At 56.8% G+C, this 25,147-nt stretch overlaps 1 protein-coding gene across 9 annotated transcripts in view; it reads left to right on the top strand.

Moving 5' to 3' along the window:
- CXXC5 (CXXC finger protein 5) overlaps window positions 1-20,684 on the top strand; it is a 33,566-nt gene extending 12,882 nt beyond the window's left edge. For 3 of the 9 annotated variants that reach the window (XM_037509170.2, XM_054694332.1, XM_037509172.2), the window contains exons 2-3: window positions 17,855-18,930; window positions 20,446-20,684. In XM_037509170.2, the coding sequence (XP_037365067.1) occupies window positions 18,013-18,930; window positions 20,446-20,490 (963 nt within the window). In that variant the 5' untranslated portion in view covers window positions 17,855-18,012 and the 3' untranslated portion in view covers window positions 20,491-20,684. The other 6 variants (XM_054694331.1, XM_054694333.1, XM_037509169.2 and 3 more) reach the window with 6 other exon arrangements.
- Window positions 20,685-25,147: the final 4,463 nt, after the last annotated feature.

Here is a 25,147-nt window from a genome sequence, read left to right as displayed (position 1 = left end):
CACGTGTGCGCACACATGCAGCCCACATGGTTGGGCGTTCCACTTGCCCCAGATGCCCTGTTCAGGCTCACACAAAGGAGGCCTGACCCTCTACTGTGCAGAGTCAGCTGAGTTCCGCAAGGTGGGCTTGAGAAGGGAGATCAGACAGTTCACCCCCCACCATCCCCCCACCTGGCTCAGCGTTCTCTCTCTCTCCCCTTCTTCTCCCCACCCCGCCAAGTGTCAAGTATGGAAGTGTTAAGCCCACCTGCCCTCCTGGATGGGGAACTGGCTCTAGCAGCGCAGGTTGGGGGTCGATGGGGGAGGGATGCAGAGGAGCCAGGAAAAGGAAAGCCGTGGAAAATCGATTCCCTGGGAGCACCGAGTGGCCAGCTGCTCCCCCCACTCAGGAGGCTCTTGAGATTATGGGAGCAGTGAGACCCCCTTGATCTGGTGCCCTGTGCCCCAGGAGTCTGCCTGCCCGCCCTCCCTGCTCACCTCGCACCCTCTTTTTTTGTTTTTTTAGATTCATTTATTTATGCATACAAGAACTGGGGTACAGGCCAGAGGTGTGGGTGGAGGTGAGAGGATTCACCAGAGACAGAGTGGGGAACAGAACAGGCAGACTGACTGAAATACACTGCTGAGGGGAGCAGCAGGTGAGTCAGGAGAGGTCTGCTGCACCATGTGGGTTGCTCCCTGGCCGGGGATTGAACTCATGCTGCAGTGGCTGCGGACAGCTTTGTAGGTTGCACCTTAACCCCTTGCACCACCAGGGAGGCCCCCTCACCTTGCACCCTCTTTCCACTGTCCCGTTAGTTCCCTCATTAACCTCTCCCACCTTGCAACCAGCACCCTGAGATTTAGAATTTGGATGTCCCCCTGTTTTTAGCTTACTGGCCTGGAGAGTGGGTACTGAGCTGGCCTGAGTAAAGGGTGGGCTAGGCTGCTGGGTTGGAGAGATGCCCTCAGGAAGCCTCTAAGCTTCTGTTGGTCCTGCTGGGGCTGGAGCCTGCCTTCCCTAGGCTAAGCAGAACTGGGGGCATACCCCTTTTTCCTATACTGTAAAATACCATTTTTCAGATGAGAGAATTGAGTCCAATAGAATGGCTTCAAAGTTGTGAAGGGTTTTGGATACAGTCACCTGACACCCAGACTACAGATCATTCTGGGCCCACAGGAGTGAGACAGACCAGTCAGGGTCAAGGGCCAGGTGGCTAGAAGGACTTGGGCCAGGCAGGCTCCCACTTCATGGACGCTAGTTCTCTCCCTTAAAGACCTGGACCATGGTGGGGAGAAGGGCCCAGGCATCTGAGAAAAACAAGCAGCAGTGCCCAGTCAGGAGGACTGGGTGTTTCCCAGTCACGACTCTGGAGTTGGACAGACCTGGACTTCAAGCCTGGCTTGGTTACTGTCTGCTGTGTAATCATGGGCCGATCTGCCAGCTTCTCTGACCTCACCTTTTCTACCTATAAAATGGGAATGAACCTTATCTCTGTCTCAGAGTTGCAGGACCTGAAGTAGGTGGTGGGGTGTGGCTCTCACCTTGTCACACCTGGATCTCCAGGTGAGTCCAGTCTTACTCCCCACCTGTCTGCTCCACCAAAGCTGGCATTTTTCTGGGAGTGGTACCCCACAACAAGGACTCCTTAATTAGAATGTCTTGGATTTATTTAGCCTTCTCTAGGGCTGTTGTCAGATGGGTACGCTGAATTGTGGGAATGAAGAGGCTAAGCTGTGGCCACAGGGTGGGGGAGGGATGGGAATGGTTTGACCTGGGGTCCCTTAGGTGGATAATCCTGAGGACTTCCCAGTCTGGGTGGAAACAAGCTCTCCATGGTTCCAAGGCTTTCTCTGCCGCCGCCCCCCCCCCCCCCCCGCAAGACCAAAAGTTAAGACTCAAGCAGGGACTTTCAGGTGGCAAATAAAGTCTTTCCAGAGGTGATGAAGGCCTGTGAGGACTGGGGGGATATAAGAAGTGCTGACAGAGCAGGCAGGGCTGGGGAACCAGGGAAGCAGAAAGAAAGGTTGGAAGGGAGTGTGTTTTTTTTCTGTGGCCAGAAAAGGAAGTGCAAGTCTGGACAGCTGCCCTCCTTGTAACCTGCAGACCCCTAACACGCTCGGCTCCCCATGTTCCTGCAGGTAAGAGGACAGGGCAGGCGGGGAAGGGGGATGTTCTCTCTTTGGGCTGGGGAAACTGAGGCATGAAGAATTGGCTCAGATTCAAAGGCAGACTGGCAGAACTGGGGCCACAATCTAGGTCACCCAATACTTGACTTGACACTCCTATGCTGGCTGATGATGGCAGTAAAAAAGTAACAACACAGCTATCATTTGTTGAGCTCCTACTGCATGCTGGCCCTGCATGAACTTCACAGGTGTCCTCTCTACAATCCTCATGGGACTGTCACCATATGTATTTCACAGACCAGGGAATGGACTTGGTAAGGTCCAGCACATCCTGAGGTTACCTAGGCTAGAGTCTGCACAGCTGGGAGAGGAGCCCTGACTCCGAAGCCCACTTGGGCCCTTTCCTGATCTGAATCTGTGCGGGGAGTGGGGGTATTGAGGGCTCCCACCCATATCCCCATAACCATACACAAAGAGTATTATTCCTAGCTGGGCCTACCCTTCCCCCACCTGTGCCCCGCCCTGTCACTGTTCTAGTGCACTCTGCTATTTTGAGGGATGCCCCAGGTTTGGACTCTAGGACATTGGGACTGCTTACCCCATTTGGCCTGGAGAGGTAAGCCCTGTTGTTGGTGAGCAAGTGGGTTGGAGGCCAGAGAGGCCGTTGGTGCCTCTTAGGGTTGGGGGATGTCCTTGTAGATAAGTTCTGGGCAAGTTCATTGCTAGGCTTGTGAGAGCTGCTTAGGGGCCTAGTCAGGGTCACATCCCTCCCAACCCCCACCTACTCCTTGTCCTCCGGGAGCCCTGCAGGGAGTAGTTGACAAAGCGTCCTTGGGCTGGAGATAGTACACGGGGGCAGTCGCAGTGACCTCCCGCCCCCCATCAACGTGCTGCTTGGCCAAAGAGCCTAACACGGTGTGGTCTGGGGTCAGGGCCCACTAAGGGTAACGGAGCAGGTTTATTTTGCTGGGAGTTGGTCCTGGCCTCAAAAGGAGGGGCAGAATCCCTTAGACTGTATGGCAAATCCTTGTCCCTTCCTGATCTCAGTTTCTGTATCTGTGAAAAGATTGATCTTCCCTGCACATTGTCTTAGGCAGGGGTAAGTCACAGGATCCAAGGATCCAAGGATCCAAGTACTCCTGTGGTGCTGACGGCACAGGGCAGCAGGATCGGGGTGGAGCGGGGCACGCTTTAGAGTTGGCCTGGAATTTAGTCTCACCTCCACCACCCACAGCTCAGCTCAGAACCTCAGTGTCCTTATCTGTGAAATGGGAGGACCATGCTGACTTCTTTGGGCTTCTGTGAGGATAAAGCAAGATGGTGTGGACAGAGCACCTGACACAGACTTGATGGGATGGTGGTGACAGTAGGGCCCCTAGACCCTCGGCTGTTCTGGTCGCTGTACCCCCCAGCCTTGTTCTCATGGATGCTGGGAAGGAGATGGTGCCAGTCTGCTGGCTCAGCCAGCTTGGCCACTGACCTTCAGAGCACCCAGGCTGTCAAGGCCGCCTGCCTGCCTGCCTGCCGGCGGGCAGGCAGACAAGGGGGAGCGCCAGCCAGCTCCTCGCTTGACGCTTGCCCCCCTGCTCCCACTCTCCTCTCCCTCTCTGCGCCTGTGTGTGAGCTAATTAATCTCAGCCCCTTTGGGAAATTAGAACGCCGCAGCAGCGGCCTTCTCAGCCTCACAGTGCCTGTGCTGCTACTGGGCCCTGCTAGACCTGCTGTGGTTTGGGGGCACGGGGTGGGGGATGGGACAGCACGGTGAGCTGGGTAGGTATGGATCTCTTTGAGCTCCCCATCTCCTGGCTCGGGAGGTGGGGGGGGGGGCTCTGACCTCTCAGCCCCTGCTGCTCCCTTAAGGACGCCAGGCAGTGGCCCTGCCCAGGGTAAAACCCAACCCCCAGTGCCTCTCTGACCTAGTCATGGAGTTGGTCTGATCACCCCTTACCCCACATCCCATCCCATTGCAGGGTCTTCTTGCCTGCCCAGCTCGGACTGACAGAGACAGATGTAATTATGGGATTTTGCTTGGGAAATTAATTTGAAAAAGTTAATTAATTGGCGGTTCCGGAGGTGGCGGGCTTCACGCCCAGTCGGGCCTACTGACGTCAGTGCTGACCCAACAGACGTCCAGCTTTCCTGTGCAGGCTGGGGAGAGGGACCCTGGTGACCGGCTGGGCAGCCCTGAGACAGGCAGATGCACAGTGAGGAGCAAAAGGCAGACCAGTGTCCTCACCCAGAGTGGGCTCCTGGGCAGGGTTTATGGACAGGACCTGCTCAAGATGAATGAAGAGTGGGAGAACTTAGCTATTTTTATGTTGAACAAGATATTGTCAAGCTTCCGTGCATGGACCCCAGTGTCTCAAGTGCCACCAGCCAGTATAGACCACTGAGTATGTTCTCCATCGTGCGTGAGTGCGTGAGGAGCATGGGTGGACCTGTAGTGCTGATGAGGCATCTGAAGCTCAGAGGGGTCCTACTGGCCCAGGTACTCCAGCTGTGTCCTCCGGCAGGAGCGGGGCAGGGGGAAATCAAACTCAGGATTCCTGCCACAAAATGCATGTTCCCACAGGCAGCCTCCTACATGTGGTGATAACGCCATAAAGTTGAGGGTTGCCCAAGGAGGGGGCCAGAGAACATGGCCAACCCCCTCTTCCTGGCACCATTGTGTCTCCCACACCTCCATCCAGTTCTCAGGATTACCCAAATGGGCTGAGGCAGAAGACCCTATGCACCAGGGCATCCTAGGGTACGTTGGGGTCCCCTAGAGGGTCCCTGGCCACATCAGCCTGACCAGTTGTGGTGTCTAGAGCATTGTGGGCTCAGTACAGTCCTGGTCCAGACAGAGACAGGGTCAGGACTGGAGTAAGTAGTGGCCAGGCCTGGGACAGGCCAGGGATACTGACCTCCAGGAGGCAGCAAAGTGAGGAACATGGACTTGGAAGAGCTTTGAGCCTGGGTTTCCCTCAAACGGCAGGTCCTTTAACTTTTCTGAGCTTCATTTTCCTCATCTGGGAGGCAGGGATGATCAGATATGCCACTTAGGGGTGTGGTGAGGCTCGGGGACATATAACCACTTCAGGTGTCTGGCTTTACTCTGTTTCACTACTTGGTGGAAGCTGCCTGAGTGGAAAGCAGGGGGCAGATGGGACTGCGGGTGCCAGGGTCTGAGAAGGACAGTAGGCTTTTGGAGATGAACCTGGTGCATGTGGTTGGATCAGAGGAACTAGAGGACACGCAAGAGAAGGTGATATTTGTGAGGTACCCAGGAGTCAACAGCTAGTGGCCTGCAGCACTGGAACTCTAAGGGAAGCCAGTCTATACAGCATCCTCTCCCAGATCTGTTTAGTGGGTTCCCTTCCCTCTAGGATGTCCCCAGAGTCCAGGTGGGTCCTGCAGTTATGTTCACCTTGCTCCCATGGTTGGCTGCGATGGAAATGACGGGCATGGATAGACTGAGCGGGCACTTTGCATCCCACATCTCTCTGACGTGTTCTGTGCTTCCGTATTTCTTCAAGGCCCAACCCGTAATCTTGGATTTTATTTTTTTTTATTTTTTATTTTTTTTTATTTTTTTATAGAGGCATGCTTTATTTATTTGTTTGCTGGTTTTTTGTTTGTTTGTTTTGTTTATACATGCACTGGGTACAGTCAGAAGCGCGGGAGGGTGAGAGAATTCACCAGAGCCAGAGCGGGGAGCAGAGCAGGCAGAAGGACCGAAGTACACTGCTGAGGGGAGCAGCGGGCGGCAGGAGAGGTCTGCGCGCCATGTGGGACCCTCCTCTGGTGGCCGGGGAGCAGCCGGGGAACGAACCGGCGCTGCAGAGGCCGCGGGCAGCTTCGCAACCCAGCGCTCAACCGCTGCGCCACCGGGGAGGCCCTAATCTTGGATTTTAAAGTGGGTCACAGACACCCACTCCTTGAGCATCCTGTGTAGACTGGGGCTGGGGTCAGAGGGGAAAAGCTTCCTCTAACTTCTGCCACCTCACCTTCTCCAGGAAGCCCTCCCTGGTGCTGCCCCCAGCGCTTCAGCCCACTGGCTGAGCACTTGAGGTTTACTGCAGATTCTGTTAAACTCTCCTGTGTGTCTGTATGTCCATCTCTCCCTAGACTGGGAGCTTCCTGAGGGTGGGGGCCATGTCATCTCTTTGTATCCATGTCTAACACATAACCATAAGGCTCTAAGTGGGCCAGTTAGGCTCAGTGAGGCCACTGCCCAACCAAGGTCACAGCCTTTTGAATCACAGTGCTGACCTAGCTAGGTGGATGTGGGGCCACTGGTGCCCTCTGGGGTCTTCCTGCTGGCCTCAGAACCTTCCCAGACTTCCTTGGGACCTGCAGCTGCTGAACTGTGTTTTGGGCAGTGTTCATGATGTCCAGCCTTGAGAACACTTGGAGTGAGTTCTGGCCTCAGAGAGTCAGGGCAGTCCTTACTGTCTCCAAGCCTTGGTTTCTTCATCTGTAAAATGGGAATATTGGTATCTCTCAAATAGTGCTTTGGTCGGGGCTTGGAAGCTTGTGGATTTAAAAGAAAGGATGCATATGTTGTTCTTAGATCCATACCTGGAATTTCGGAAGAACTTAAGTGTTCACCATCTTTACTATTACTATTGACACTTTGTTATCGTTACATTATTATTCATGTTCTCAGGGCCCCAGCAGCTGTGGTGGCTGTGGACCTGGTTATGGTCTGTAGAAGAGTTGTCCGTTCCTAATTAGTGCCCCAAGGAGAAGACCTGGGTTTTTGTTTTTGCTGGTGGATCCCACCTGCCCAAGGCTTTGCCAGCCTCTGTCATCCACTGGGCTGAGGCAGGGCCCCCTCTCCAGCCTCAGGTAGGGGCCTGGCTCCAGGCAAAGCCTCCCCAAATTTCCCCTGCCACTCCCTCTGCCTCGAGACCTCCAGGGCCATGAATCATTTATGAGGCAAAAATGAAACCAATTAAGGACAAACTTTGAAAGCCTCTAATTGCTGCGCCTGGTGGCACCGAGAAATGAGGGGAGGAAGGCCTGCTCGGTGCGGAATCTCCTTGGCCCGGCCTTCCCAGGCCGCCTGTCCCATCGCGTCTCAGGGTGCCTCGGCCTCTCAGCTCCCCTCCCGGCGGCCACGGACGTGCCTGTGCGGCTGGCTGCTGCGTCTGCTGCCCGGCGCCCGCCTGGGTCCCAGGCCGACTAATTAGGCCCGGCTCCCCTCCCCGCTTTGCCTGCTCCAGGCCCGAGGTGATGGCGGCTGTTCCTGCCATTCTGGGGCCTGTGCCCCAGAGCTGGCCACGATTCTCGGGGCGGGAGCCAGCTCTGCTCGCCTGGCTTAACCCAGACGAGCCCAGAACTCAGGACGCCATGTCCCTGAGCTGGGAGACTAGGGCTCCCCACAGCCCCACTGTGGGGTATTGGTGTGGGTAGGTTCTGGATCCCGCTGGGGCATATGACTCGATAGCCCATTCAGTCTTGGGGAGAGAGATGCTTATTCCTGCCAGTGGGGCGGGGGGCGAATCTGGGGGTGACTGATACAAGAAGGAAGCTGGGGAGTACAGGGGAAGAGAGGGTGTTGAGCTCCTGAGTTTTGTACCAATGCAGCAGGGTCCACCTTGACTTTGCCACACTGAACTTAGCAGGTTCCTTAGTCTCAGCGTCCCCATGTATAAGCCCGCAAGAATGGCCAGTTTCCTCCTAGATTTGGGATCTGTGGAACTGGGCTCTCTGTGTCCCCTACTACCCTCTCTTTGGGGCTGCTGAGGGAGCGGAGCTCAGGATCCGGAGCGGGGTGGATCCAGCAGGGTCTGCTTCACTGCCAGGCCCCTGGCCATGAGTGACCAGCCTGCTTAACGTGCTGAGGGCCAGGCAGGCCCTGGGCACTCAGGCACGTTGTTTGCTGAAACCGAATTTCTGTGCTTGTGTTTTTCCATAATTATATTAGCAGGTGGGATTTTTCCTCGGGGAAGCAGTGGGAGGGGGAGCACCGTGGCAGTGTCCCCGCCCGCTCTGAGCGTGAGCTCACACTCGGCTCTGCCCGCCCGCCTGCCGTAATGATTTTTTAATTATGCAGCCAGTGCTCGGAATTGCTAATCCGTCTCCAGCCCAGCATCCCCTCCTGCAGCTCATACCCCAGCCCCTCACTGGTGTCCCCAGAGTGGTGTCCCCATGCCCATCAGTAATGTCCAGGGACACTGCCACTGTGGGAGAGAGAGGGGCCTGGGGGTGGGAGTGGAGGCTATAAGGACACCTCTCCTTCTGCAGGTGGTAGAACTTGGGGAGGGGGTTAGTTTTCTGTCTTACACACACATACCCCTCCCTGGCCCCCGCATGGCTTACACCTGCCAGGACAGCTGTGGCTCTGGAAAGGGAGCAGGGGAGTCATCAGTGCCCACCCCTGAGTGATGTGATCACACCCATTTCAGGGACATCAGCCTTGTGTGACCCCAAGGGCGCACACACACACACATACACACAAGTGCAATCTTTGTCACATCCCTACTCACACTTTGCTTCCCTTTTCCAAACACCCTCGGCCTTCCAGCTACACAAACACAATAGTACGCTCTGTATGTTTCTCACACAGCCACACCTGAGGGCCAGGGCACCCTCAGGAGGCCCCCTTGCTGCCTCCCACTCATGCATGCTCGCCCTGCAGTGGCCCTGCCCCCCTCCCTTGCCTCCATTTCCTCCCAGCCCCACTCCCAAACTAGGAGGGAATCTGAGGTCCTCCTGCTCCCACCTGGTGGGGTGGCTGCCTGTGGCCGGGGCCTGTCTGAACCTCCATCGACCTGGCCTGGGGGAGGTGGGGGCGATGGGGGGGCTGATTCTGCAGCACTGTGGCAGCGGCTCCTCTCCAGGCGCCCAGCTGTGGCATCTGTCAAGGTCAGATAGCGACTCCGGAACCAGCCGGCTGGGCCCCATGGCCCCTCTCGCCTCATTATTTTTGTGTTCCGGGGCTGCGGCGACACCTCCCTCCCTCCTCCTCAGCCTCCCGCCTCTTGCCTGCCTCCCCCACGCCTCTGCAGGGAGGGCCTGCGGTCTGGGGGCTTTTGTTTTCCAGTTTTTTCCACACTCTGGCCAGGCAGGCGGATAGACGCTGCCCGGAGTTGTTGGTCCATGAACAGCAGACAAGGCAGGTGCCTCTCTCACAAGACAGGTGTCCCTGGCTGGGAGAGCGTCTCTGGCAGTAGAACCCTGGGTTGGTTTCTCATGGGGGACAAACGAACTTGGGCGGGGCCCAGCCCCCACCACAGCCCAAGCGCACCTGTGGGCAGCTTCCTGTTTCCATAGGGCCCCAGCACCTGGCTTCAGTTCCTGTCTGCGCCATCCCCATCCCAGTTGGGCCTCAGAGTCACATCCCAGATCCCCTCCGAGGCCTTGACACAACTCAGTTGTGAACACACACACGTACACATAACAAAAATGTGTTGACACACACAGGTCAGAACCCATACACATCCAGGTGTCACATAAACCACTGTACTTACACACAGGCATGTGCGGCATACGCTTGTGCCCACAGAGAGCACACGCTCCCTTGTACATGCTGGAAGGTCACACTCATATCTCCGCTTACAGCGGTACATTAACCCAGTGTGTACATCAGGCCTCAGGCCCGGGGAGGGTGACACCTGAGACTGCACACGCGCACACACACACACACACACACACACCACCCCCACCCGTGCACACAGCATACGTTGGTGTGTCTGACATACCTCCTGGGTGGACACACACATACACATTTGTCTTTGGCCTTGCTCCTCGCGATACACCCTCCAACCTGAGCTCACCCCTGGGACCCGGTGTTCCTTCAGCATAGTTACACCACCCAAGGGGCTTTTGTACCCTGAAATGCTGAAGTGAGCTTGAGGCTCCCCTCTTGATGTGTCCTCTGTATCCGTGGAGAGTGGGAGATGGTAGTTGACAGATGGACAGCCACGTCCCCCTGGCCAGTCTCTCTATGGCCACCAGCCTCAGCCTAAGCAGTGAGATGGAAGGGATGGGGGTTTCCAGGTGACAGAGAGGGCAGGTTCCGGGGTCAGCCTCTTGGGGGCTGTCTCTGAGCCCCTCTGCTCCCCTCCAGCCCCTAACTAGGGTTTGTAGGTGTTGGGTGGGTGAGCTGTAGCAGACACCCGATCCCCCGGGGTCTCTGGGATAGCCCCGGCTATCCACTCACTTCCTCCAACTGTGGACGACTGTGACCGCCCCTGAGAGGGGGAGGTAGCTGGAGGTTTAGCAGTGGCAAGGCCCCCACCCCCCAGGAAACTCAAAACCCTGGGCCAGCCACGGGTGGCGGGTTGGGGCAGGCACAAAGAGGGCCTCTGTGCGGCCCGGCTGGGCTGCCCACAGGATTCTGGGGGAGGAGGCAGGAGCCGGTTTCCGTCCCATTCTGCTTCCTGCGGAGGCCGCCGGAATGCCCGGAGCTCTGGCCCAGCCTGGCCCGTCCGGCCCACCCGCAGCCCCTTCCCCTGTCTTTTCCTGGGCCTTAGGGTACAGCTGCAGACTTCTCTGCAGCAGTGCCCTGACGTGTTTTACCCCAAACCTGAGAGCCATCCCCCAGCATCATGGGAAACTGAGGGGGTTCCCCTGGGCTCAGGGTTGAATTGGATCTCACCCTCTGGCCAAAATCTTTCCTTCCTGGTGTCTCATTTTTGGAAAGCAAGGTCCTGCAGTCATACAGACCTGGTTTCAAATTCTGTCTCTGCCACATAGTGCTCTGTGAGCTGTGGCAGGTGACTACCTCCCTGAGCCTCAGTTGCCTCCTCTGTAAATGGGAATAATACTAATTAAAGAGTTACAGGGCCTCCCCTGGTGGCGCAGTGGTTGAGTGCTGGGCTGCGAAGCTGCCCACAGCCTCTGCAGCACCGGTTCAATCTCCAACTGCTCCCCGGCCACCGGAGGAGGGTCCCACATGGCAAGACAGACCTCTCCTGCCGCCCGCTGCTCCCCTCAGCAGTGTATTTCGTCAGTCTCCCTGTTTTGCTCCCCACTCAGGCTCTGGTGAATTCTCTCACCCTCACGCACTTCTGACTGTACCCAGTGCTTGTGTAAGTAAATAAATCTTTTTTAAAAAAAAAATATAAAGTATCAGCAATGAGAAAGTAAACATTTTAAAAAAATTAAAGAATTACAGAAAAAGTTCACTGAGAAAAGGTAAACTGCTGAGCATAATGCATGGCAGGGAGGGAGTGCTCGCTCATTGTTAAGGCCTGTTGTGTCTGGAGAGACAGGCAGAGGGTTACATCCTTCTCACTCCAGTAAGACTCACATCATCTGAGTCTTTTTTTTTTTTTTTTTTTTGCATAGAAGAACTGGGGTATAGGCCAGAGGTGTAGGGGGTGGGGAGGATAAGAGGATTCACCAGAGGCAGAGTGGGGAAAAGAACAGGCAGACTGACTGAAATACACTGCTGGGGGGAGCAGCGGGCAAGACAGGAGAGGTCTGCTGCGCCATGTGGGTCAGCTCCCTAGCTGGGGATCGAACTCAGGCTGTAGCAGTGATAGCTCGCTGAGACTTAATTCCTAGGCCACCAGGGAAGCACCCCATCTGGGTCTTTTTTTTTTTTTAAAGATTTATGCATACAGAGCTGGGGTACAGGCCAGAGATGCAGGGGGGTAAGAGGATCCACCAGAGACATAGTGGGGAACAGAACAGTCAGACTGACTGAAATGCACTGCTGAGGGGAGCAGCGGGCGAGACAGGAGAGGTCTGCCGCACCATGTGGATTTCTTTCTGGCCGGGGATTGAACTCATGCTGCAGAGGCTGCGGATTGCTTCATAGTGCGGTGCTTAACCCCTTGCGTCACCAGGGAGGCCCCATCTGGGTCTTGATCCCAACCGTGTGACCTGCTTAAAACTCTCCAGACTTCAGTTTTCCTAAATTAAAATTTTATCAGCTGATTCAGACCCTCTGGGACGCTCTTGGGATTTAGTGGGTGCAAGGGGATCACTATCTGGAGTCTGAATCTCATCTTCCCACCTTTTTCCCAGAAACCTCTCTGTGATCATGACTCCTGAAGTTTGGGGTGAGGAGCAAGAGCCCTTTTCCACTTTACAGATGGGAAACTGAGGCTCAGTGGGGTTGAGGGGAGAACTTGGTGAAAGTCAACAGAGGGACAGAATGGAGCCACAAGCCTAGACCTCGGAGCTCTAGTGCCCCAGCCAGCCCTCTTGACATGCCTCCCCACGCTGAAATGAGCCCCACAAGGAGAGACCTCCCCAAGGCCTTGGCCCAAATATCTCTGAACTTGTCTCATGGAGAGGCGCACTGGGAAAGAGGCCCTGTGTCCCCATGTCTCCTTGGGCTCAGATCCCAGGCTGGTTCCTCTGTAACATCAGCCCTTAGGAAAACTTGAAGATCAGGGGGTCCCAAATGGAGAGGGTGTCATCCTCTCTACATCACAACCTCTGCTCAGGGGGCCTGCTCCGAATGAGGCAGTAATAGCATTTCCTTCAGAAGATGGGGATGAGGGCTCCCTGAAAGGAAGGTCCAGTGGCCTCCATGCACATTAGCTGCTACCGTCATGGTCTCGTTTCAGGTGAGGAGACTGGCTTAGAAACCATATTCCAAGGTCACAAAGTAAGGAAGGGCCTTCCTGATCCTTCGACTCTTACGAGGAAGGAACCTGATCTGAGGGAGGTATGTGCTGAGGAAGACCTTGTCTTTATCAGGTGTCCCCGTCTCGCTCCCTAGGTGTGCTCAGGTCAAGACATACCTCCTGCCCGGCACCACAGTGTTCCCATCCATGAAATGGGTTGATCTCTTTTTTCTACTTGTTTTGGGGAGCTGCACAAGGGAGAACAGAGCCCCACATACCCAGGGGTTTTCTCAGCTGCACATTTTAGTCCTCAGGCAGGGAGGAGGGAGGGAGGAGGTTGAGGGTGTGGAGTCAGAGAAGTAGTATTACATTCCCCATTCTGTCCTTGGCAGTCAGGGTCGGGTGAGAGTCTTGGAAAGACCCTAGTGATGTTGCGGGCATGTCCCGCACCCTCACTGGGTGCTCGCCGTGGTCTGAGTGTCCTGTGTGAGTTCATTTATCACTGGACATGTACCCCACCCCCTCTGGCCAGACTGCATTTCTCCCTGCCTCACCCCAAGTCCAGTGTCCCCATGTGTATCTCCTTGGGCCTGAGTGGGGTGTTTTCCCCTATGGAAAGTCCCAAGTTGAATCATGGAAATCAGTTGAACCCCCCTCCACACACAACACACTTGGCTCAGCTCACTTGAGTAACCTGTAGTCTGCTCTCCAGGTCAGTCTGTCCATCTTAGCTCCATTCGCAGCCAGAGACCAGCCCACCAAGGCGGGCGGAGGGGATGAGGGGCCGTAGCGGGGATGTCAGGAGTATGCGTGGAAGGGCAGGAAGGTATCACAAGCCGGGACGTGCAAGTCTCAGAGCTGGCCTGTCCAGATGATGGTGGACTTGCGGGGCTAGTGCTAGGCAGGCACCTGAAGGCCTCTCTGAAATACAGCCTCCTCCAGGAGGCCCTCCCTCAGCAGGCAGGGTGCCGTGGGGAAGGGATGGCTCCTTGCTCAGACTCTACCCTTGCTGGTAGTGATGATCGCACGACTCTGTAAACTAAAAGTCGTTGATTTGTACACACACAAATGGGTGGACTTTGTTTTATAGTGTGTAAACTATACCTTAGTAAAGCCGTTTAAAATAAAATCCTGCCCTTGAACTCAAGGCCCAGCCTAGTTGGGATCCTGCCAACTTCATAGCCACACTTAGCACCCGCTTCTCATTTCCTAGGAACCCTTTCAGACGTGTGTCCCCTTTGGTAACCTCTTATCCTCAACTCACAGGCTAGCATCCTCACCCCCCACCCCCACCCCCGCCCCGGGAGGCCTCCCCAGGTTCCCTTCCCTCTGCCATTTTACATTGGTTCGTGTGACCATCAGCCCAGCTCCCACATTCTCCTCTGGGGTAGCATGTTCTGTACCCTACATTGTCTCCTCAGTACCATGGGGCATGCGTAAGCAGTGGGGGATCTGTGCACCAGAACATTGGAGTGTCTCGCAGTGGGCTGCCTGTGCGCCACTTGCCTTCGGCACCATCCCATCCTTGTGCCCCAGCAGTGCTGCCCAGCCCGAAGAACTCAGGATAGGGTCCTACTGGATGTTGATCCTGGCTCCCCTGGGGCTTCTGGTGAAGTGAGGGTGCTGCCACCACCTCCCATGACCTCACTACCAGCTGGCATTATGATGTCACTGACCTAGCATTCTTGTTTCCTGCCTGGGCTATCTCCAAGCCCCCCAGGTGGGGGCGCTCCCCCGGGGTCTGTGACAGCGCACCCGCCCAACCACGTAAAGGTGACAGCACGTAACAGCCCTGGGGCGGGGGGGTGGGGGGGGCGTGGAGGCAGCTTCAGGGGTGGCTGGATCACTTTGCCCTGGGCTGCTCTGTCAGTTGCACGGGTAAACAAAGGCATCACTGAGAAGGGTGACTAAATTTGGGTTCTGGGTTCAAGTTCTACCCCCACTGGGCCCCAGCTGTTAGACATTGGCCTGACAACTTGAACCTGTGTGAGCTTCAATTTCCTTATCTCTGAAGTTGGTTCATACATAGTTCCTATCTCCTGGCTTCTGGGGAGGAGTCAAGGAGGGGGGACAAGATATATGTATCATAGGGACACAGCACCTGGGACACAGTAGGTGCTCAATAAATGATAGTTGGTAGGGTTAGTTGGTACGTAGCCTGAGTTCGCTTGGTGATGGGAACTGGTTAGAGAAGGGCGGGGCGTGTGCTCTGTAGGGCTGGCCAGGGCCTGGGGGTAGGGACAAGGAGCTGCCCCACTGACAGGAGAGTGGCCCCAACTTTGGCTAGCCTGAGGCCACAGAGTACTGGTGCCTGAGTCAAGAACCATTGCACGCCTCCCCCTGCCCCTCTAGCCCTCCTCAGAACTGGGACCAGTGTGGACTGGGTCCCTGGACAAGGTGGGTCTCATCTGCTCCCCCCACCTGTCTCCCTTTCTCTGGGTATGCCTTCTCTTGGTCCCACGTCCCTGAGTCCAGGCTCTCCTGGGCTCTGTTTCTGTGTCTCTCATACCCTCAAGTGTGAACTGGGCTCAATGCCTGGTCTTTCTGACCCTCCTTGCCACGTCTCTGCTCTCCCTGCCATTCTATCCTCTAACCTTGACCCTTTGCCCTTTCCTTTCCAGATTGCCTTTTCTCAGACCCACCCCTTAAGTGCTGTCTCATGACCCCCTATCTCCACCACCTGTCTCTGTTCTGCTTCCCTGTTCCCTGCGACGCCCCCAGCTCTCTATGACTAGCCGCCCCCCCTCTCATCCCCCACCCCCTGGGCTCTGTCCCCGCCCGTCAGCCCCTGGTCCCAGCTCCCTGGCCGGCCTGGCTCCTGCATGGACAAAGGGGTCCTTTGTGGGCTGACCGCGGCTGGCGGGGCGGCGGGGCGCTGGCTCCGCATTGCTGATGAAACGGAGCCCTTTGTTGTCCCTCCTCAGGCGCAGTATTTCTTTTTGGGGGCTGGATGCGTTCCTGGCAGGGCCGATGATGGATGCGCCCGCCGCCGCCCGCCTGCCCGCCAGCTTTCCCTCCCGCTCATTCCCGCTCCGCTTCAACGCAGCCCAGCTCCTCCCCTGCTGCCTGGGCACTGCCAGGCCCTTCTTGGCCTGAGAAGGGGTTGCTGTGTGCCCTCCTTTGGTAGGAGGCTGGGCCCGGGAGAAGATCCTCTCAGGTCCTTTCCTTCCATCAGTAAAGCAAACAGGCCTTGTGGTCAGGGGTCCAGTGGGACTCGGGCATCAGCTTTTCCCAGGGTCTGGAGGAGAGGATGAGCCAGGTATAGGGGTAGATTTGGAATAAGCTTGGGGACTAGATGTTGGTATCTGCCCACTTTGAGATTTGAGCACGGAGGCACCCCGCATGCCAGTTCTCCTTGTGTACCCCCACCTTCAGTTTCTGTGGCTGACAAACCACAGTGCTGTGCTTGCAGCACCTGTTCGATGACATATCACGTCCTCTGGTCCCAAGCACCCAAGCTCAGCATGTCCCAGGACCTGGGGGGGGCTGGGGGAGGGGAGCCCCCAGTGGAAGGACAGAAATGGAAGATCGGAGAGACTCGGAGAGAGGGCCAGAGATCAACACAATGTAAGGTTTGGTCCCCACCACAAGAGACTCGGAATGGAGACAAAAGCAGAGAGCCTCAGCCAGAGCACTAGCCCTCGCTGTGTTGGAGGGAGCTGACTTCTAATTGACCTGCCCGCCCTGCACACAGAGCTAGATCCTGGAGCTGGGAGGAGGGAGGGAGTGAGTGGAGCAAGAGCTGCGTTAATGCAGCTATCGATTTCTGCCACCAGCCAGCAGGCCGCAGAGGCGGAGGACGCACGAGGGGGCTAGGGCGCAGACTGCTCCCCTCCCCGCCTCTCCAGCCCTCGGGCGCCTGCCTTCTCCTGTCTCCTCTCACCCTGTGTCTGGGGCTATGGTCCAAGGCAGAGTAGTTAAGCTTGGATGGGCAGGAACTTGGGTGAGTTGACTTAGGGTGATGATCTCTATCCCTGATTTCACTGACCCTAGTCCCCAACTCTTAGCCAGGGTCACTGATGCCTGGAAAGGTACCTGTCTCTGCAAAGAAGGCCAGCCTGGCCCGCGCCCTTAGGAGGTGGTACATGCAGCACAGCTGTCCTTGTGCGTACATGACCCCTTCCCTCTTAACTCTGACTTCTGTGGCACTGGATGCCTAGCAAGTCATCCTGAATGTCTGGTGGAGTCTGCTGACTTGCCCAGCACTTCTGGCCAGTAAGACATGAGCCTAGGCCAGTGCCCACTGGCAGGGCGGGTGTTACTGATGCTTGCCATTCACCCCACCCAGAAGACAGACTTCCCTTTCCTGCACTTGCTCCTCCTTGTGATCTCTCCTTGGGCAGAGCCCTGCATGCTCAGGGCCTCAATTTCCCCTTCTGTCAGTGCAGAGAGTTGGACTAGATGATCTCTGGACAGACTGAGTCCTGTGGCTGGGGGATGGTGGGGTTGCCTGGGGACAAAGATGCTGTGTGTGCCGCCCCCAGGCCCAGGGCGGGACAGGCCCAGCCAGATGTGCGCCTCCCCCTTAAGCCGCCAGCTGCTCAGGGGCTGGGCCCTCTCTTGGGGGTTGCTGGGCCACGGCAGGCAGACAGAGAAGCGACGCTTGAGAGCCAGGGCTGATGAGGAAACTGCCACTCTACTCCATCTGGACTAGTTCCTTGCAGAGCTCCTGGCCAAGGAGCCTGGCTGCTCTGTGTCTTTGTCTTGGGGCTTGAGCAGAGCACGCTCTGTCTTAGGAAGGACCACCTCAGAAATGTGGAAAAGGCTTCGTTCTCTGGAGGGTCACACCTGTTCTCTCAGTTCTCATTTGTACCAGCCATTGGCCCTTCCTGCCACAGCCCAGCCCAGCTCTCTAGGCTGACATGCCCCCACACCCAGGAAGGACTGCCTGCCTCTGTCAGGTGTTCCCAGGTGTTCCCGGCATCACAGATCTGGGCTAAGGAATCCTGGGTGAGCCTCCTCCAGGCCACTGGGCACAGGTGGAGCCATGGGCTGTGGTCAACTCTCCTACCCCTGGTCATCCTCATCTTCAAGTGGGGCTTGACTAGCCACTGCATCTTAACTGAGATAGTACAAAACACCCAAACACCTCACCAGGATGGACCTGACGTTGCATAAACACCTGGGCAGGTTGGTGGTCGATGCACTGGCTGCCCGGGCACAGCTGGCGGTGGTGATGTTGGCGGCCATGTTGAACGCGGCCCTGACCCTGTGTCCTCTTCTTCCAACAGAGTGAAGACACTTCCACGTGGACACCCGACCATGTGCCTGCCCTGAGCAGTCGGCCCACCAGGTGTCTGTTGTGGGCGGTGGGGCCCAGTGCTCATCTGTGGACCCCCCCACGGTTGGCAGGCTCCCCCAGAAGCGGGCTCTGGGCCTCGGCCCCACCATGTCGAGCCTTGGCAGTGGCCCCCAGGACACCGGCGGCAGCAGCAGCAGTAGCAACACCAATGGCAGCGGCGGCAGCGGCCCGAAGGCGGGCGTGGCAGACAAGAGTGCGGCGGCGGCCACTGCCACACCGGCCTCGGTGGCGGATGACGCGCCACCCCCTGAGCGTCGGAACAAGAGTGGCATCATCAGCGAACCCCTCAACAAGAGCCTGCGCCGCTCCCGCCCTCTCTCTCACTACTCTTCCTTCGGGAGCGGTGGGGGCAGCGGCGGGGGCAGCATGATGAGCGGGGAATCTGCCGAAAAGGCTGCTGCGGCCGCAGCGGCTGCCTCCCTGTTGGCCAACGGGCATGACCTGGCGGCAGCCATGGCAGTGGACAAGAGCAACCCTACCTCAAAGCACAAAAGCGGTGCTGTGGCCAGCCTGCTGAGCAAGGCAGAGAGGGCCACGGAGCTGGCGGCCGAGGGACAGCTCACGCTGCAGCAGTTCGCGCAGTCCACGGAGATGCTGAAGCGCGTGGTGCAGGAGCACCTGCCGCTCATGAGCGAGGCGGGCGCAGGCCTGCCTGACATGGAGGCTGTGGCGGGCGCCGAAGCCCTCAACGGCCAGTCCGACTTCCCCTACCTGGGCGCCTTCCCCATCAACCCAGGCCTCTTCATCATGACCCCAGCAGGTGTATTCCTGGCCGAGAGCGCGCTGCACATGGCCGGCCTGGCTGAGTACCCCATGCAGGGAGAGCTAGCCTCCGCCATCAGCTCGGGCAAGAAGAAGCGGAAACGCTGCGGCATGTGTGCGCCCTGCCGGCGGCGCATCAACTGCGAGCAGTGCAGCAGTTGTAGGAACCGAAAGACTGGCCATCAGATTTGCAAATTCAGAAAATGTGAGGAACTCAAAAAGAAGCCTTCCGCTGCTCTGGAGGTAACGGCGCCTTAGAGGGAGGTGTGTGGGCTCTTGCGTCTGTCTGGCAGTCCAAACCCACCCCCACCCTCACCTTTCCTACCTGGCCAAGAGTCTGGGGGATGCCCGGCCATCCCTGGGCTCGGGGGTTCTAGACCCGGCTCCCAGACACCAGTTCACTGCCCTCAAAGTCAGAGTCACATCCTGAGATCCCATTAGGTTATAGTTTGCAAATCAAGCATAAGATTCCAGGCAGGGTCCTGGCCGGGAATGCCAGGCTCTGGGATTCCGAAGATACTTCTGGGCTAGGTATCAAGACACCCGTAGAGGTCTGAAGTTTCCCACTCTTACACGTGTCCTTGAGCTTCCAGTCCATGACTGAAGATTCTGGGACTCTCCCCTGCCCTGTTTGAGGTGTCCCTTGGACCTTGTCGCTTTTAGAGTCAGCCCTTCTCTTGCCCCTGCAGAGCTCACTGGCTCCCCCAAGGCCACCCAAGGGTAGGGAAGCCTCAATGCTGCCCACCTTGCCCTGAGATCTGGAAGAATTCTGGGTCTGGGCACCTAGTTAATAGATTTGGTGTGCTTCGGAGCCTCAGGATCAGTCTGCCTGCACAGCTACTGGTCAGGGGTCCTATGGGCCTGGGGTTAAAGGGTGGCTGTGAGCCTGGGGTGTGGGTAAGTCCTGTCCACTATGGGCTTATCTTGAAGAAGGCAGAGAGCTTCCCATGGCTGCTTTCTCTTCCCGCTCATGACAGGGCCTGTCCCTGTGCTCCCAGCCACCGCAGCCTAGCTTTGGTGCCAGGCCTGGGTACAAAAGCATCTTTTCAGCCTGCTCTCCCTGCCCTGTCTCCGCCCCTCTACGAGTGGGCTTGATTCAAATGTCCCAAACGGTTGGAAAACAATAATGGCATCCCAGCTGTGGCTCCCCCACCCCCCCACCCCGGCCCCAAACCTCACACATCTGCTCTCCTGCTCAGAGGATACACCTATGTGCACGCCAGGGCACCTGCTCTCGTCTCGTGTAGATACACGCCCGAACACAGCCCCCCCACTACTGCCCCTGCCCACAGCTTAGAGGCGCAGCCTCTCGGTGAACACAGCAGCTATCCTTCCTCCCTGCCAGGGCTCCGACACACGACACACTGTAGCAGAGCTCGAGGCACACTCCCGCGTACCGCCCCGCGCGCACGCTTAGCACGCTCAGTCGGCAGAGCAGCGCGCCCAGCTCCCAGATGCACCCCAGCCGCCTGGCGCTTGTGGCCTTTGGATCAGGGGGAAGGGGTCTTCCTGTCCGGAAGGAGGGTTCCTGGGCACAGTGACTCAGGAGACCTCAGGGTGCTCCGGGCTTGCCAGCGGCCCAGCGGGTCAAGGCTCCTTCTCTGGCCTGGCCAGGATGGCAGGAACTCCATGGGGTGGCTGCTTGTCCTCCATGCCCATCCCTCCGCCATGAGGCCATCCACAGGGAACGTCTTTGCACCAGGCCCGGCCGGACCCTGACTGAACTCTCTCCTTGTTTTTGTCTCCCGCCCCCGCCAGAAGGTGATGCTTCCGACGGGAGCCGCCTTCCGGTGGTTTCAGTGACGGCGGCGGGAACCCAAAGCTGCCCTCTCCGTGCAATGTCACTGCTCGTGTGGTCTCCGGCAAGGGATTCGGGCGAAGACAAACGGATGCACCCGTCTTTAGAACCAAAAATATTCTCTCACAGATTTCATTCCTGTTTTTATATATATATTTTTTGTTGTCGTTTTAACATCTCCACGTCCCTAGTATAAAAAGGAAAAGGAAAAAAAATTAACTGCTTTTTCGGAAGAACAACAACATATAAGAGGTAAAGACGAATCTATAAAGTACCGAGACTTCCTGGGCAAAGAATGGACAATCAGTTTCCTTCCTGTGTCGATGTCGATGTTGTCTGTGCAGGAGATGCAGTTTTTGTGTAGAGAATGTAAATTTTCTGTAACCTTTTGAAATCTAGTTACTAATAAGCACTACTGTAATTTAGCACAGTTTAACTCCACCCTCATTTAAACTTCCTTTGATTCTTTCCGACCATGAAATAGTGCATAGTTTGCCTGGAGAATCCACTCACGTTTGTAAAGAGAATGTTGACGGCGCCGTGTGGAAGCCCCTCTGTATCCATCCCCGTGTGTGCAGAGCCGCCGGGAGGGGCTCAGGGAGGGGGGGAGCAGCCACCCACCCCAGGCCCAGGTCAGTCATGCTGCACCCACCATCCCCAGAATGGGATCCCCCCACCCCAACAGTGATGATTTTACAAAAATGGAAGGTCTGTTCGTTTATCCATTGAGATCTGGGGAAGCCGTGTCTCAATATTTCCTATTCTGGCTGCTTCCCTTAGAGAAAATAAGTCCCTTCTTTCTGGCCTTGCCGATGGCAACAGAAGAAAGGGCTTCTTTGCGTGGCCCCCTGCCAGTGGGGGTGGGTGCCCAGGGGGCCCCCCTGTGGCCTGGGCCCCCTCACCCATGGCCAGCTTCCTGCTGATGAACATGCTGTTTGTATTGTTTTAGGAAACCAGGCTGTTTTGTGAATAAAACGAATGCATGTTTGTGTCACGAAGCACTGCTGGCTTCTTGCTGTCTGGATTTGGGGGCTGTTGCTGGGCAGGGCTTACGTGGGACCACCGTGTGTGGGAAGAAGCTTTGTATTCAGAGGGGGGATTTCTTGGGGAGTGAGGTCTTCCGGATTCAGAAGAGGGCCAGACCAGCAGAAGCAACCAGTTTGGCTGACAGGATGGAAACAATCTCGAAGTAGCCGATACTGGAGCAGTTCACCTGCCTGGCTCTGCCCCTACCTCAAACCTGGACCTTTGGGGACCATCTTTGCCTGGGTCCTTCTCAACACCTCAAGTCATCAAGGCCTGACCAGGCCAGCCATACTGAGGGTGGGACCTGAGCTGCCTGGGTGTGGCAGGGAACTAGTGTTCCCCCCAACCACTGAGGTGATTCCCCAGGCAGCAGTTTCAGCTCTGGTCCATGGAGATCAGGCTGTGCCCAGCATACACAGACACCCCTCTTTGGGCCTGAGGGCTGACAGTCCCAGGGCCTGGGGGTGTCCCAGGCTTTCGGGGGGTTTTTTGTTTGTTTTGTTTTTTTTTAAAGATTTACCCGTCCATGCATACAAGAACTGGGGCACAGGCCAGAGGTGTGGGGGGTGAGAGGATTCACCAGAGACAGAGTGGGGAACAGAGAACAGGCAGACTGACTGAAATACACTGCTGGGGGTAGCAGTGGGTGAGTGAGCAGAGGTCTGCTGCACCATATGGGTTGCTCCCTGGCCGGCTGGGGGATTGAACTCATGCGGCAGTGGCTGCGGACAGCCCCACGTGTTGCGTCCCAACCCCCTGCGCCACCAGGGAGGCCCCCAGGCTTTCGTTTTTGAGTGACTTTTCGCCACCCCCAGAAATTATGTTTGGTACAGGTCATCTGGGACCTCAGAGACCAGATGCTTGGGGAAATCACATGGCCACATGGTCTAGGCTGAGGCAGCCTGAACAGGAAGAGGTAGCAGCTGCACACCCCTCCTGCATGTCAGAGGCCGGCCTGTAGGACGGGCCTATCATCCACTCCTCAGGGCAACATTCTCCCCACCCAGCTGCTTTGAGCCTGGTCAAGATGGAGGCTAGTTTGGGGAAGGACTTTCTAACGGTGTTGGAGCCTGACTTCAGGTGGGTGAGGGTTTTTAGGACAAGGGAGCAACTTCTGAAGCTGAGCGGGTGGCAGGGCGGGGGAGATGACCTGTCTCTGCCATTGTTTCCAAGAAGAGAGAAAGCGGCCATGTTGGGTGGGGGCTCTGACCCCAACCCCTTTCCCGGGTGTCACAAGCTCCCTTTCTACACCAGGAGCTCAGCAGCCTGGCCTGGCACAGCAGGGGCAGGCGGGGGCGGTGGGAGGCAGCTTTCAACTCCATCACTGCCTGGGAAAAATTCCCTTTCATGTGGCTGCCTGTGATCTCTCCAGGCGGCTCTGCCAAAGGGGGGCATCCAACAGGGAGTAGGGGGAGGTGTTACAGCCAGGGGCACCCTCACCCCCTGCGCAAGGCAAACTGCAGCACCCCCAGAACCTTAAAGGGTGGGGAGGGTCCTTGGTGGGGTGGGGGTGGGCAGTCTGACCAGCAGGGGGCACCCGGGCAGGAGGCCTTGCCTGTCCTGTCTTGCTGCTGGCAGCATGCGGGCTGCAGATGGCCTCGGTCAGCCCTCATTGGCATGCCTACAGGTATGGGGTGGGTGGCTCTGGTGCCAGCCCAGGGGTGCGGGATGCCGTGACTCAGCCGGCCTGTCCCTTTCAGTTTGCCAGCCCCACAGCCCAGCATGGCTCCTGCACCTATCCCCCAGCACAGGGAAGCCAAAGCTTGAAGTCCTTCACCTCTCAGCTTCGACTCTGCTTTGTGGAAATCGTTGGCCAGGCCCTCTGGAGGAGGCCCAGGCTGGGATTCATCTGGGAAAGGGAGGCAGTAATAATCTCCCCAATAAAGTTGCCTGAGATCACTCTAGGGAAGGGCCCAGCTCATGGTAAGTGCTCAGTCAGTGCGGCTGGTGTTTCCATTTTAAAACTATCTTTCACCTCATTTTCATCAAGATGTCCCTCACCTTTCGCCCGGAGTGTGCGTCCTTCCTAAAGCTCTAGCTTCCCACCTCCCACCTCCACAGAGTACCCTGCTTTACCCTGCAGCAGGCCCTCTTGGCCTGGTCCTGCTCTGGTGGGTCTGTCCTGTTTATGTCACACTCGCTGTCTACATCTCTGTCGTGATGGTCTCTGTTTCTGTGTCTCATGTCTCTTGTCTCTGGGTTGCCCTACCTCCTGCACCTCTGTCTTTCTGTTGCAGGCTCTCCCTGCTGCTCTCCCGTCTGACAGAGAAGCACTTAGAGGCACGCTCCCCAGTGGAGTCATATGCCCAATTCTCTTCCCCTGGGTACCCTCAGCTCCCCTCTGTTACAACCTGGCTCCCTTAGAGATCTGGAAGCCTTCACCCGAGGCATCCCAAACCCCTGCCTGGGTGATCTGGCATTCAGGGTCAACTTGGGGCATGGCTGACAGGCTGGGGGTACAGAGACAAATCCAGCCTCCCTGCACATGTGTGTGTGTGCACGCGCGCATGTGTGTGTGTGCATAGGAGATACTTAAAGTCCCTGACAACTGTGTGAGGCCTTGTGCAGCAATGTGGCTATGTGTGACACTGAGTGCGATATTATGGAAATAGGCCTGTGACAGTGTGTGCTAGACTATCATGTGAGACTCGTCACCATGGGTTATTGTATGATGTCAGTGGCCAGACTTTGTGTTGTTTGGTGACATTGCATGTGTGATCCTGTGACATTGTACAGTCCTGTAACAGACCCAGTGTGATGCCAGTTTGTACAACTGAATGTGTGACACTGGATATGTAACACTGATATTGTGTGACAGCTACGACCCTGTGACCGAGACCCGGACATTCTATGTGGTTTGTGCCATTGTGTGGCCCTGATCAGTGTGGCCCTAGGATTGACACCAGGGAACCTATGTGATTGTGTGACACTGGCTTATGACCACACTCTGACCCTGTCATGCTGCCTGTGCTGGGTGTGTGGTCACACTGCATGTCAACGTGCACTTATGATCCCTGCCCTGACACCATGTGCAAAATGTGTCTTTGCCTACAGCATTTCCTGAGTCTCTGCCCTGACATCATGCAACTTTAGTGACAGAGTGGGGATCGTGGCAGCCCTTCTTCCCCCCAGCCTGACCCTGAGGCCCAGTCTAGCGGGGGAGCTGGCATGGGGGTAAGGGGTGGAGTTCCCATGGCCACCGCCACCCCTCTCCCAGCTCCATTACCACCAGCTTCAGCGCCACAGAATATCCTGGCAACCCCAGCCTCTTTGTTCTCTGTGGCAGCCAAAGGCCTTCCCCCACCCCAACCTTCCCAGCAGTGCCTGGCAGGCACCCTCTTCCCCACGGCAGCGGGGGACTTGGTCTGACAGTCCGTTGCTGCCCTTATCACCCTACCCAGACTGGAGCCCTGTTTCATTCCCTGAGCCTGACTCAGAACTCCAGACAGACTTTCGACCCTCTCCTATGAGCTAGCTGTGAGCCTATAGCACAGGAAGAAGGAAGCAGGATAACTGTGGCTGCACTGGGTGATTGTTGCCCACGAGCTTGGCTTTCTGTGCGGATACTTCCCCTTGACCCAAGGCTAGTTGGAGGCTCAGTTTTCAGACTGGAATGGTTTCATTTTGGTACGAGAA

Source organism: Talpa occidentalis, unplaced genomic scaffold, assembly GCF_014898055.3.
Source record: "Talpa occidentalis isolate TD23 unplaced genomic scaffold, MPIMG_talOcc4v2.1 talOcc4.13, whole genome shotgun sequence".
Lineage (NCBI taxonomy): Eukaryota > Metazoa > Chordata > Mammalia > Eulipotyphla > Talpidae > Talpa > Talpa occidentalis.
The sequence above is the reverse complement of the archived record's forward strand: the minus strand, read 5'-3'. Positions and strand labels throughout refer to the sequence as shown.